We start from the raw sequence: 12,810 nt of genomic DNA on the forward strand, positions 1-12,810 counted from the left end.
TTAGGTGTGGTAAACGTTGCATCGTTTGTATTTATACATATTTTACATTTGCACTGAATGTTCCATGATGAGTTCATTTTCGTATCGGATAAAAACCCTATCCCTATTCCAATCTACTGCCCTTGAGCTTCCGTATTAGAACATCCCAGGTTGGTGTATTGCTATGGATCTATTTCTGCATTCTCTATCTGTACACTGAACTCTGTCTGCCTCTATCTCGCCAGCAATGCCAAGCTGCCTTCCATAAAGCGTTCTCATAAGCCGAATCACCTCCCACTTTAATGTGCTTTCTCGAAATTATGTTTGATGTTCTGGCTCCTTTATCTTTTCTTTATCCATTTTAGAATAATTTCATCCATGTGGGCCAAAAAGAAAAAATCAAAAAAAACACTTCTGTTGGAATTTGGCCGTATTCTGTGTTGAGTCTTCCCATCCATGAGTATAATACGTGTCCGCATTGTTGTAGGTCTTGTTTTGTTTTATCATACAGATGCTCTATATCAAATATGTATCCCCGGATTTCCCATTGTGGCTCAGTTTGTGATGAACCTGAAAGAGTGTCCAGGAGGATGTGGGTTCAATGCCTGACATGGCTCAGTGGGATGAGGGTCCAGTGGTGCCACCAGCGGCAGTGTGGCTTGGACCTGGTGTTGGTGGGGCTTTGCTGTAGGCTGGTAGCTGTAGCTCCAGGTTGACCCCCTTGCCTGGGACCTTCCATATGCCGTGGCTGCAGCCATAGAATGACCGATGGAACCAAATGCTTCAAGGTTTTGGCAAGTCTTGTGTATTGCATGGTGTTTTTCATTTTGGTGCCATGTTCTTTTGTGGGATTTACACACATGATGAAGGTGTTTGTGTCGACCTTGTATACTGAGACTTTGATAAAGTGACCTCCATCTCTTCCGTGTGCCTTGGAGATTCGGTGGGCCTTCCCGTGGAGGTAGCCATGCTATCCATGAGCATGGAGAATTATGTTTGTGCCTGTCTCATCTGTAGGTCTTTCTTTGTTTTTCCTGCCATGCTGCCCTGGCTCGTAGCTACAGTACTAAGTAGAAAAGGAGAAATGAGAAAGAACTTTCTGACCTGTTTTGGATGGAGGAGGAAGACGTTCATTCTTTCACCATCACGCAGGAGGCTTGGTGTAGCTTTTTGTCGAGATGTTCTTTACGGGGTTCAAGGAGTGTCCTTCTCTTCCTAGACTTCTGAGCGTTTCTTACATGAATGGGCGTGGCACATGTTCTGCAAGCGCCATTGTGACCATGTAGGTTTTCCTCAGTAATGTCTTCATGCAGCCTATAAAGTTGATGGTTGTGCATAGTAAGCCAAGCTAGTGTTCCTTGGCTAGAGTCCGTCTGAACATAGGGTATTGTCGTCAGCTTCTTTGTTCCTGCGTTTGCTGTATTTTGTGATTTGTATTTTCTCAATGCCTTGTGTGAAAATGAGGGTTGTTGATGGGCAACCTGGCATCTTTTGTATTCTATAAGCATTTCGTGCCATTTGCTTCCCTCTTAACACCAGTTTGTCTGCATCCTACCACCTGTTAGGTACTGCACGTTCCTTTGCCTACCGTTCTATATATTTTCCAAGTTCTCCTGGAGAGGCCTCTTTGAGCATGGAGTCGTTCGAAGGGTGCATCTCCATGTCCACATATCTGGAGGCTTCCTTTCTTCTCATTCTCGTTGTTCTGCAATGGACAGCATATGCTTTGGACCCAGTGGAGTGAAATGCAGTGGCTCTTTGTTTCCTTATCGTAGAGGTTCTCCAAACATCCCAGGCAGGAACGGCTCCAATATGACTGTGACAGAGGAGTTCTCTGCCTATTTCCCTTACACTGTAACCATAAGGGGATTACCTGAACATGGAAATGCCAGGCTTCTGAAGATGTGTCTGACAGGGCCAGTTCACAGCCACCCCTGCCCATTGTTGTCTGGATCAGCTTACAAGTGGAGAGAGAGCCAGAGTCCAGGAGGGGGCCCAGATGCAGCGCTCTGCTGCTTTCTATGGCCGTGGTCCCATGTGGGCATTGGCTACCACCAGAAGGCTGACATGCAGGAGCCGGGTGCAGTCCCTGGCAGGGGGATCAGCACTCCCAGTGGGCAAAGCTCCAGCCTCTCTCCTACTGCCCAGGGCAATTCTGAGCTGTTGGCGCTGCCACCAGGCTCTGAAGGCCGATGACAGAGGCACCAGGAGGCACTCCCCAGCTCTGTCAGCCACAGTCCCTGGCTGTTGGCAGGGACTGTGATGGCCCAAGGAAGAAGGCCCACCTCCCAGCTGCAGGGAGGTGGTCTTGAGCAAGTCAGAACTGCCCTTTCTCGACTTCAGCAAGCAACATTTCCATCCCTGCCTGTTGCTTCCTCCCAACCCATGCGGTTGCCGGTCTTTCTTTGTCAAACCTCTTCCAAAGCACTTCGTGAAAGGAAGGGCATCCTTACCCTGACTGACTGAGAAGCACCTCTTGGAAATAAGCAAGTTTCCCCTCACCCAAGACTCTTAGCTCCTTCCAAGGACCATCCTTGCTCTCTCCTGCATGCTGCTGAGTAGCAAAATGTTGGGGATCCAGAACTCCTCCAATGAGTGGTATGCTAGCACTAGCTTCTGTGACAACAGGAAGCTCCTCCCCCGCAGGCAGAGGCAGTCAGGAGACCGTAGGTGATGGCTCTGTGCTCTGTGCCCCCTTTGAAACCCTTTGCATCCCTGCCATCTGAGGAAGGAAGGCAGTGCCTGGGAAATCACCCTGGTAACAGATGCGTCACTTGGCCTGTCTGGCAAGAGGTCACCTGTGAGCCAGAGGGCCCGAATCCCCTCTGGAACACACTGCTGCATCCCCACCACCCAAACAGGCCCTTCCAATAAGGCACGATGGCCTGGCCGTTGGAATGGCTGGACGCTGAAAGTATGCTGTCTGTGACTGGGACACAGGGGACTCGGTGCCTTGGTCTTGGAGACACATGGCATTGCAAAGGCAGAACCCAGGCCAGGGGCCCCACCTCCTAAGTCAAATGGGTTTCTTCAGCCAATGCTTTGACTCCCCCTTGAGGGGTTTGGAGATGAGCCTTTCCCTGGTATCAGAGGGTCAGCTTCCCCTTGGTGTCTGTCATAGACAAAGAGTGTCCAGCCACTGTCTCTGTCTCACACAAGCTGCACCAATCCAGCCCCTGAAATTGGGAAGCTCCTTCACCCACCCTGGGCATGGCGGCCAATTTTGTGATGCGGTGAATGTGCCATCCATTAATCCACTGTTTCCTTTTTGGTTGGAGGGATGCGTGGATAGATGGAGTCTCTGATTGGCATTGGAGGGCCCCACCTGCAGCATAGGGAAGTTCCCCGACTCGGGGTCGAATCAGAGCTGGCATTGCTGTTCTACGCTACAGCCACAGCAATGCCAGATCCAAGCCATATCCGTAGCCCACACCACAGCTCAAGGCAATGCTGGATTGCTTAACCCACTGCACAAGGCCAGGGCTCAAACCCACGTACTCATGGATAGCAGTCAGATTCTTCATCTTCTGAGCCAAAATGGGAACTCCCTAAAATACTATTTGGTGATGGTCTGTACATCTTTCCTTTCTGCAAATTCTATTGCATTCTTTTCTTTTCCATTTTGAGTCAGCTGCATTGGGGCCTGTGGGCTGTTCCAGGCCAGGGGTCGAGTCCAAGCTGCACCTGCTGGCCTATGGCACAGCCACAGCAATACAGGATCTGAGGCATGTCTCATACCTACACCACAGCTGACGGCAATGCCAGAACCTTAGCCCAGTAAGCCATGCCATGTCTCATCCCCGCGTCCCCATGGATCCTAATCAGTGTCCTTAGAGCCGAGCCACACGAACTCCTGCTCTTTCATGTTTTAATGGATTGAAAAGATGAGTGAATGGCTCACTTTAAGTGTGCCTGCACTTGGCATTAATCCTAGATTTTTGGCGTTTGGGGCATTTTGCTTTTTCTTTTTTTTGTTTGCTTGTTTTTTATTTTGTAAGTGTTGGCTGCCCCTGTGGCACACAGACGTTCCCAGGGACAACCCAAGATCCTTAACCCTCCTCACCCCAATCGAAAACTTATCCCTGATCACGTAAAGTCCCAGGTCTTCTTGTATCAAAAGCTCCCTGGGGGTGGAAGCCAGTGGGCTGGTGAGGTTGGGACCACTGAGCTTCACATGATGGAACCTCCCCCCAAGCCATTAACAGGTCATGAGATTACAGTCACTCACTCCCTCCTTTGTTTTGTCCTCACTGGGACTAAGAGGCCGCTGCCTCCACCATTTAGCACATGGCAATAATCCCACCAAGACGATAGGATGGTCCCCCACCCACAAGGCACCGAAGCAGAAAGTCCTGTCCCTACAGCCAAGCCTTTTCCTCTCTGGACAGGCCACCCCCACGGGACACCCTGGAGGAGTGGAGGATCACCCCAGCCTGTCATGTGGCCACTTCAGAGAGGCAGAGAGAAACTCTCTAGAGGTAAGGGCTGCCTCCAGCCTCCATTCTCACGACTGGTGAGTGTCCAGAGGGCTGAACGGCACAAAAGCAGGTCTCCATCCCCAGAGTGTTCCGGGATGCAGCGCATGGAACCGATGCCCCAGAAGCCCCCTAGCCCAGCAGGCTGGAGAGACAGGGGTGATGAGGCTGTCCCTGGGGCTAGTGAGAGCTGTGTACTCCCAGGAGCAGCCTGGGCATCCTTGTCTCTGTGGAGGAAAGACTTAGTCATTCACCTGTGGATCCAGACTGCCTGGGATCTCACACATGCTTCGTTCCTCTCAGATCCCCTCTCTGTCCTCAGACGACCCATCTCTGAGGACACAGGCACATTCAAGACGACAGTGGACCAAGTGCATTTCACAACAGAATGATTTTATCCATGTTTTACATCCCCCATCGCAAAGGAGCTACTGTGCCCACCCACACACACCCAGACCCAAGTCCCCACCACCTAACCCCACCCACCCACACCCCCTCCTGGCTCTGGTCATTCTGTCCTTCCTCCCCACCCCTATGGCAGCCAGGATGGTTGCTAGGACCTGGAGGAGCCCAAGGCTTCCATGGGGGCTGCCCAGGTGGACTGGCCCTGGAGGGCTGGCCCACCGTTCCCTACTGGCTGCAGTGCCACTTCCTCCTCCTCCGTGTGACACATGGGTCACACCTGCTCCTTTTGGGCTGGGAAGGGTCAACCAGCCCCAGAGCCAGGGTGTGCCTCCCAGAGCCTCGCAGGTCAGCCCTAGGCCTGGCCAGGTCCTCAGCAGCAGCCAGGCCTCCACACCGAGCCCGCTTTCTAGACTTGGCAGCTTCCAGGGGGCCTGAGCTGAGGCCCATTCTCTGGGGCACGGGGGCCTGGGAAGCTTGCTGGGCCCTCTGCCCTGCAGTGCAGAAAAGACCCGAGGCAGGGACAGGGCTCTGTGGCAGCCCCCAGGGCAGCAGGCTGTGGTGAAGGCCCAAGAGGAAGGCCAGGCTGGGGAGCTCCTCCTCATCCTCACTGAACCCGTGACCCAGCCCTGGGGCTCCACTAAAAGGAGAGGCCTCCCTGAGAACCTTGCTGGCCCTGAGTCCTGATGGAGGGCCCGAGCGCTTGGTGCCTTGGCGAGGAAACGGCTGTGCTGTTCCAGCCTGAGGGGGCTCCTGATATCCTGGAGAGGGCACAGAGCCTTTGTGCCTGAACAGGCCCCTGTCTGTTTGGGGGTGCCTTAGATGGCCATGGAAATCCATCTGGGGTGTACAGGTTTCATCTCTGACCCCAGGCTGTGGGCCTTGCTCGTTCCTCTGGGCCTCGTGTTGGGCCACAGACTCTGAAGGTCTTGAGTCCAGGTGGGGTGCCCTGTGATTGGGAGTGGCTGGCACCCCGTCATCCTCCTCCAAGGCCAGGACTTGTGTCTGCACTAGCTGGTGGGAGAGAGGTGGACAGTGACTGCTCTGCACCCTCCAGGGAGAGCCGGGGATTATGGGCAGGGGGAGGTGAGATGGGACTCAAATCCACAGACAGAGCCTGTGGCCCTCCTGCCTTCCTCCTGCACCTTCTCCCCAGCAGGGTCCTTGCCCTGTCCCCGGCTCCCCTCCTCCCCTTCCATTCCTCCTGCCCTGCACTCACCTGGGCACCCTCCCGGGTGCAGGGCCTCTCTGTCAGGGGAGGGAGGGACAGAGCCCTCAGGGACTCCTGCTCTAGGGCTCTCCCAGGCCCTGGCTGACCTGGGTCGTTTCCTCCTGGATTTCCAGGGTCACCTGACTACCCCCCCCTGCCCCCAGTCTCCCTAGTGTCAGTCCCTCCTCTGGTCACCTCTTCAGGGGAGAGTCCTTCCTCCTGCTCCAGCTCCTCAGCCAGGCCCGAGAGATCCAACTCTGGTTCTGGGGAAAGCAACTCTGCCAGGAATCGGGGGTGAATGACCACGTCCACCTGGAATGGAAGGGAGAGGCTGTGAGCAGCCTTGGCAGGTGTGCCCTGGGAGGCAGGAAGGCCTGGGAGAAACGTGACTAGCAGAGGCCAATCCAGAGTTCCCCTCACAAAGGGGGAGCTTTCAAACTCCCATAGGTATTGTCTACTCTCACATAAACACACACACACACTCACAAGCAGGTGCACATGCAGACACATGGGCTCCAAAGCACAAACACATAGGCACCGACACAGACACACAAAGGCCTACAAAGAGAGAGACACACACACATGTACAACTTACACATCCACATATACACATCCTATGCACCAAAGTACACTCAGACACACAGGAAGACACACAGATGTCAGGGTCAAGGACCAGAGCCTAAATCCCATTATCCTGGGCCAAAGCCAGAACTAGGGTGCTAAGAGCATCTCTCCCTGGAATCCTGGAGTCTCAGACTCCAGGCCCAGCCCACCTTGGTGTCAAAGGCCTCCTGGGAACACAGCTTGTCCACGTAGCTGAGGAGATCCGGGTCTGGGAAGCAGCCGTCCTCGTCCTGTGGCAGCTCATATCCATCCTCTCGACATTCCATATCTGACTCCCCTGTGGCTGAGGGGCCAGGACCCACCAGTGCCTGCGGGAGGTCCCCATGCTCCCTGCGAGCCTCAGGGGGAATCTCCTTGGGGGCCTTGTTCTCCAGCAGCTGCCAGGCTCTGCGTGGCCTTGGGTGGGTGTGCTGGACCCTGGGGCCGTGTTTCCTTGGAGCACAGGCTGAGGCAGAGCAGGAGGAAGGGAAAGTGAAGAGACCCAGCGCCCTGAAGCTGACCCCTGAGCAGGCACAGGGGAGGGCATTGTTGTGGGGCAATGGATATGCATGTGGGAAGGGGGAGGAGCAGCCAGAGCCTCAGGTTTGGTGGGAGGCCAGATTCAAGTCAGGGACAGGTAAAAGTCAGGTGTGAGAACGTGTGGAACATCTAATGATCAAGGGTCTCCCCACCAGCACACTTGTTAGGCAGATTTCACAGGGGCCCCTTAGACAGGGAGGAGGGTGATGAGGTTCTAAATGGACCAGGTCCACACCGCAGAGGGGAAAAGGGGGACTGAGACACCCTCGGGGGCTATCCGTGTTGAAAGACCAATGCCCCCTTGAGTGGAAAGGACCCATCTGGGAACAGGGACCAGGCCTAGGCCTCTCTTACCTGTACCTTGACCTCCAGGGGGAAGGTGATTCACAGACTGAGTGCCCCTTTTGCGGGATGTGGGTTCCTGAGGAGCCAGCTTTGTTGGAGCTGGAGGAGGCATGCCCTGTGCCCGCGTTGTGCAGGACACGTTCCCCATCCTGATCTCATCCTCTGCCTCAAATTGCATGAACCTTGGGGGTGTTGAGGGACAGGCCCCAGTGAGAAAACCACCTGGGCTCTGGAGCCCACCCAGGGCAGCAGGACCGAGGGGGTGAGGAGAGGGTGTCCTTAGGTCTGTCAGGAGCCTGTGAGGTGCTGTCACAGCAGGGAACTGCAGTGGCAGATATCCAAGATCTGGGCCTCCTCCTGCCTGACCAGCCCTGGAGCTGGAGGGCATGGCCCAGCAGAGACCCAGGTCAATCTCTGGGACCAGGCTTAGGGACACATGGTGGGCAGTGGGGGCCCCTGCTCATGTGCCCCCGGACCTTGTCTGACCCAAACAATGGAGATGGCCAGTGGCCTGGTCTGGCACGTATCTCCACAGAGCCCTTGCCTGAACCCAGAACCTGGGGCTGGGAGTGAGAGTCTGGGAAAGCGCGCATGAGACAGGGCCCAGCACAGGCTGGAGTGGGGATCCTACCATTAGAGGTGAGGCATCTCTTGCCACTGAGAGCTAGCTGCTCCTTTGGTTTTGTTTGGAAACTAGGAGGTTCACATGCAGAAATGACAGGGAGGGCCAGAGACCCATGGGCTTCCCCAGGGATGGACGGTTGCCCATTCCAGCCATCGTTGATGAAGAGAGGCCTACCACATGCTAGGTCAGTGATGGCTAGGCACCCAGCATGAAGGGGTGCGAGGCTGCGGGGTGGAGTCCTCATCCCTGCACAGCCCCCATGCCTTCAGGGGACCCCCTCCTGGGCTGCCGTGCTCCCCAAGGCCATCCTGAGGCCTCCCCACATCAGCATCACGGTAGGGCAGAGCTCCTGGGACAGACAGGCTGGAAGAGCCAAGCTCTCCAGGTGGCAGAGGGGATTCTGGAGGCCAATAGGATTTGGGGATTCAGGGAACAGGAGGTGTCAGGTGCCAGCCTCCTCTTGCATCCTCTCTGATTGCTAGCACCATAGCCAGATCCTGCCCTGGGGCCTGCCCATCACCCACCACCCACCCCACCATGTCGCCCATGGCCCAGGACCCTGACTCACTTTGCTGCCATTTCATAAAAGGCCATCCTCTGAACGGTGCTCATGTGCTGCCATTCCTGCATGGCCTGCCGCATGCCCTCCTCCAGCGTCATGGTGGGCTTCAGGCGAGCCAGGGTGCGAAGCACTGGGCTGTAAGCCCTCAGGGTCAGTCTCTTGGTGCAGCCCAGCCCCCAACTGCCCAACCCCACCCAGCTCCAAGGCCTCCATGGGCCCCACCCCTGCCAAACCCAGGCTCAAGAGGGGGAGACGAGGGTGTCTGGAGAGCAAAGGCAAGCCTTCCTGGTGCCTGGTGCCACCACCTCCCACTCACCAGAGGATGCTTGTCCACTCCCTGGCTATAGCTGGGACACTCTGGCTGGGGGCGGGTTGCCATCTCATATAAAACGCAGCCCCATCAATGCGGGAGGGCAGGCGCCAGTCTACCAGCTAACAGGTCTGAGAAGCCCAAGGATTCTTCTGCCCAGGTCTCTGCACTAGATGGCCTAGTCCCCCTTTTCGGAGGGACCTCGGGTCTAGGAGGGATGTTCCTGCCAGGTTCACAGCTCTAGGAGGATAGACCCTTGCCCGTCTATCTATGGACAGCTCGACCACCTCCCCGTTCACACTGGACTTCTTCAGAACAACAAGGACCGGGCATGCAGAAAGCTCCGTCCTGGGCCTGAATGTCCTAAGCCTTATCTGAAGTGATACCCACTGGCTGCCAGAGGCCCAGGTCCATGTTGAAAGGAGGTAGCAACAGAGAAGCAGGTCCCATTCAAACTCTGGCTCCTCACATCCGAGCAGGACCCTCTTGGACTGCTCTCCTGCACTCAATGTTATCATGGCAGTACAGAAAGTGAGAGAACTGGTCTTGCATGGTGGTGGTAGCTGAGCTAAGGCACGGACGGGATGTCATGGACTGGACGTGGGACACATCTGAGTGCAGACGTGCCTCCTCATAGCATGGACATTGCTGTCAACCCTCCTTCTCTCGAGGTGAAAGGATGCCTGGAAATCTAAGCAGGGAGTCCATGCCAAGGTCCTGTATATGCGAAGGCTCCAGCTGAGCTAATGAGGGTCTGAGAGGTCACTTACATGAGAAAGCAGGAGAGAGCTTCCGCATCGGGGCTCTGGGGCAGGTGGCTGCGGGCCAGGGACTTGAAGCGCTGCCAGCGTCGGAAGTTCTGATAGACGCTCTTATGGTGAGAGGCGTCCTCCTGAGGGCCCGTGTGCTGGGAGGCATGCAGGCTGCCTGCCCCAGAGGTGCCATGTGGCCACGGCCCAGAGGTCCCTGGGGGCAGGATGAAGGCCATCTGGGCAGCTGGTGGTGCCGCTTGAGGAGGAAGGCCTGGGGCCAAGCCTCCCTTGCCAGCCTGAGCTGCTGCAATAGCTGGGGCAGCCACCCCGCTGTCCCCCACAGGGCTTGCTATGCAAAGGGGTGAAGGACACAAAGCACTCCCCATGAGGGCCCTGGAAGCATTCCCATTGAGGGGGGCCTGAGGGCGCCCAAAGGCCTGAGACTGGTGGGGCAATGCTGACCTCCCTCCTGACCAGACTGGGACAGGGATGTTGCCAAGCCCTGGGGCAATGGGGCCATGGTCAGCAGGAGTCACCCGAGGTGTCATGGGATGAGGTGGCTGCAATAGGGTGCTGCCAGGCAGGAGTAATGGGGCCATGGGCGGTGGCCGGTGCTGCTCCCAAGCTGGCTGTGGTTGGGAGCCAGGAGTGGGGGGAGGATAGGAGCGTGAGGCCCCAGGGGGCATGACCACATCCGTGCCCAGCAGTGGAAATGCTGTGGAGAGAAAGGAAAGGGGTGAATGGAAGAGGAGAATGGGTGACATGGACGGAAGCTCTCTGGGGACTCAGAGGGCACACCTCAGTGGGAGAGGGCATTTGGCCCGAGGAAGCTGTGTGTTGTGCAGATGTCGTGGAGGGATGTTCATGGTCTTGACCCCCACACCCAGTTCCCTGCCCCTGTCTACCGAGAAATGCTCAGCTCAGCATCAGGGATGGGAGAGCCTCCCTGAGGAGCTCCCTGACACCTCGTCCTCACAGGCTGTCCCCACGTCCTGGACCTGAGAGGACATCTACTCTGAGCATGCCCCTCAGCAAGGTCACTGGCAGGTAAGGGCCTTCTCCAAGGTCCTTCCAGGCACCGTGAGGCCTTTGATGGACCTCCACTGTCTAAAGTCGAAGGGCCTCACATCCTCCTCAACCCTTCCTCTCGGGATGCTCAGCACACATCTGTTCTCTCATACTTTCCTGACCTCACACAACACCTCTCAAAGGCTGCGAAGATCGCTCTGCACACAGAACCCTTAGACAAACACAGAACAGCCCCACCAAGCATGCACCTGCCTCTCCGAACCACCCAGAGTGGACACTTCACAGGGGCTAAGGTGTGCCACCCCATCCCGATGGCCCTGAATCCCTCCCGCCATGCAGTTCTGCTCCTCAGAGAGAAGTCTGAGAAGTCGGTGTGTGTCCCCTGCATTTTTGCCACTTCCCATCCAGGGTTGGCTTCCGAAGATAAGCACGGGCCCAGGGCGGCTCATGTGACAAGGGTCATGGGAGTGGAGGCTGCCTGTGGTCCTTCCCCTTCCAGCTCCCAACAATGGAAAGTGAGGAGAAACTGAGAAGCAGGCAGGAGTCAGGTGCCATTGTGAGAAAACCGCCCATTCAGGAGAAGGAGGTACATACCACGAGGCACCGAATTGACCTCCACAGATGCTCTAGGAGGTTTCAGAGTAGCAGTCTAGATCATCTTCCTGCTTCTGTGCTACACTGCTTCACCCCGCCTCTTTACAAAGGAAGCAGCCTTCCTAGGCATTCCACCTGCACCAGCCTCTCTCCACATGTAGTAGTAGTGACTTGAAATAGGAACACACTCTTCATCTCAAAGTCAGGCCTCAGCTTCTGCCGTGAGCCACCTGACACGCTGTGCCATGTCTGCAGAGATGTATTTCCACAAAAGGGAAACCAATACAGAACACCTCAGGCCCACGAGTCTTAGCTTGGGTGAAGTCACCTGGTTGCCCTTCCCTTGTGGACCCCAAGGCCACAGTTGCCTGACCTGAGAAGTGAGTTCTGGGTGGGATGGAGGGAAACGTTCTGGGCTGTGGCAGTGAGAGTCACATCCTGCTCAGCTCAGAGCAGACCCTTTCCTGAGCATGTGGCCACAGACAACACCCACCAGCACTGAATCATTTTCTGACTATACCCTCCCATTCCACGCCCCCATTAGCCAGAGGATGCGCCAGTTCCAATCCCTTAGAGAGGTCTGGTGAGGCGAGCTTCAGATGCCTGAAGACCACAAGGCGGGGCTAGGCTTCCCCATGACCCACCCAGGGCCAGCCACAGGACACTGGCTACACACACGTTCCAAGTGGCTTGTCTCCCTTCTAGAAACCGCCAACCTGCCTGCTGCCATCCTGCCTCCCCAACCAGAGCAAGGCCTCTTGAACCACCTCCAAGCAGCTGTCCTCCCCAGGGCAGCTTCAGGTTTCTACAGGCTCCCCAGCTGAGATGTCCCTGGGGTGCAGTGCTGTCGCCTTCCTCTCCTTCCGTCCAACTCCATGTCCAGAGTGAAGGGTCCCAACGGAAACCCAGGGATTTGAGGGAGGCCCTTTCTCTTGGAAAACAGCCCCTGTCTAGAGGCTTACCGCCTTCTGAAGCCATTCCCACAGGCATGGGCCTGGACCACCACGGGCTGGTGGCCTCAACATGGACAGTCAAGAGCAGGACCCAGCGAGGGACCTGCCCCAACAGATGCTCAGGACGCAAGTAAAGGAGCCCAAGTTTGAATCTCAACAGTAGAATGCGGGCCTCCAGTCATTCTGCAGTGGGGGAGGGGCCGAGGGCAGGTGAGCCTGGGTGGGGGTGGGGTGCCATTCCATGCTGGCCTCTGCAGGGAGGCAAGAACCAGACGTTTCTTCCACCTTATGCAGGGGCCAGACAAGTGTCGAGTGCCTCGTCAGGCAATGTATGTGTTGGTTTTCAGAGTCACAGCACCAAGGTTTGTCTTGATGTTCCCTTTCCCTTTGTTATTCATCAACTTGTTTGTTGTCCTTCAATCCCCTCAGCT

General features: G+C 56.1%; 1 protein-coding gene across 2 annotated transcripts; it reads right to left on the reverse strand.

The window, feature by feature from the left end:
* Nucleotides 1-4,826: 4,826 nt before the first annotated feature.
* On the reverse strand, nt 4,827-12,527 carry LOC146396307 (NUT family member 2G-like). Of its 2 annotated transcripts, XM_084994664.1 has the most exons (8): nt 12,389-12,527; nt 11,427-11,675; nt 9,822-10,518; nt 8,748-8,876; nt 7,564-7,736; nt 6,840-7,135; nt 6,262-6,378; nt 4,827-5,870 (listed from the first exon to the last, which is right to left on the reverse strand). In XM_084994664.1, the coding sequence occupies exons 3-8, from the start codon at nt 10,487-10,489 to the stop codon at nt 5,085-5,087; spliced, it is 2,169 nt and encodes a 722-aa protein (XP_084850790.1). In that variant the 5' UTR covers nt 10,490-10,518; nt 11,427-11,675; nt 12,389-12,527; the 3' UTR covers nt 4,827-5,084. The 2 variants fall into 2 exon arrangements, with proteins under 2 accessions (XP_084850790.1, XP_084850789.1); XM_084994663.1 differs by lacking the exon at nt 11,427-11,675 and having other exon boundaries at nt 12,389-12,521.
* Between the last annotated feature and the right edge of the window lie 283 nt (nt 12,528-12,810).

Source organism: Sus scrofa, chromosome 14 (genome assembly GCF_054392235.1).
Source record: "Sus scrofa isolate SSC_HxYL_T2T_F1_AM1 chromosome 14, Sscrofa_HxYL_maternal_Yorkshire_Landrace_v2.0, whole genome shotgun sequence".
NCBI classification, from domain to species: domain Eukaryota; kingdom Metazoa; phylum Chordata; class Mammalia; order Artiodactyla; family Suidae; genus Sus; species Sus scrofa.

What these genes read in the sequence shown, in the direction of transcription:
- LOC146396307 (XM_084994663.1), bottom strand. Translation starts at nt 12,416, where the DNA reads ATGCCTGTGGGAATGGCTTCAGAAGGCG. An exon ending in TTTTATGAAATGGCAGCAAA is followed by an intron (nt 7,737 to 8,747) that starts GTGAGTCAGGGT and finishes AACACCCCCAAG; the next exon opens with GTTCATGCAATTTGAGGCAG. An exon ending in AGGAGGCCTTTGACACCAAG is followed by an intron (nt 6,379 to 6,839) that starts GTGGGCTGGGCC and finishes CTTCCATTCCAG; the next exon opens with GTGGACGTGGTCATTCACCC.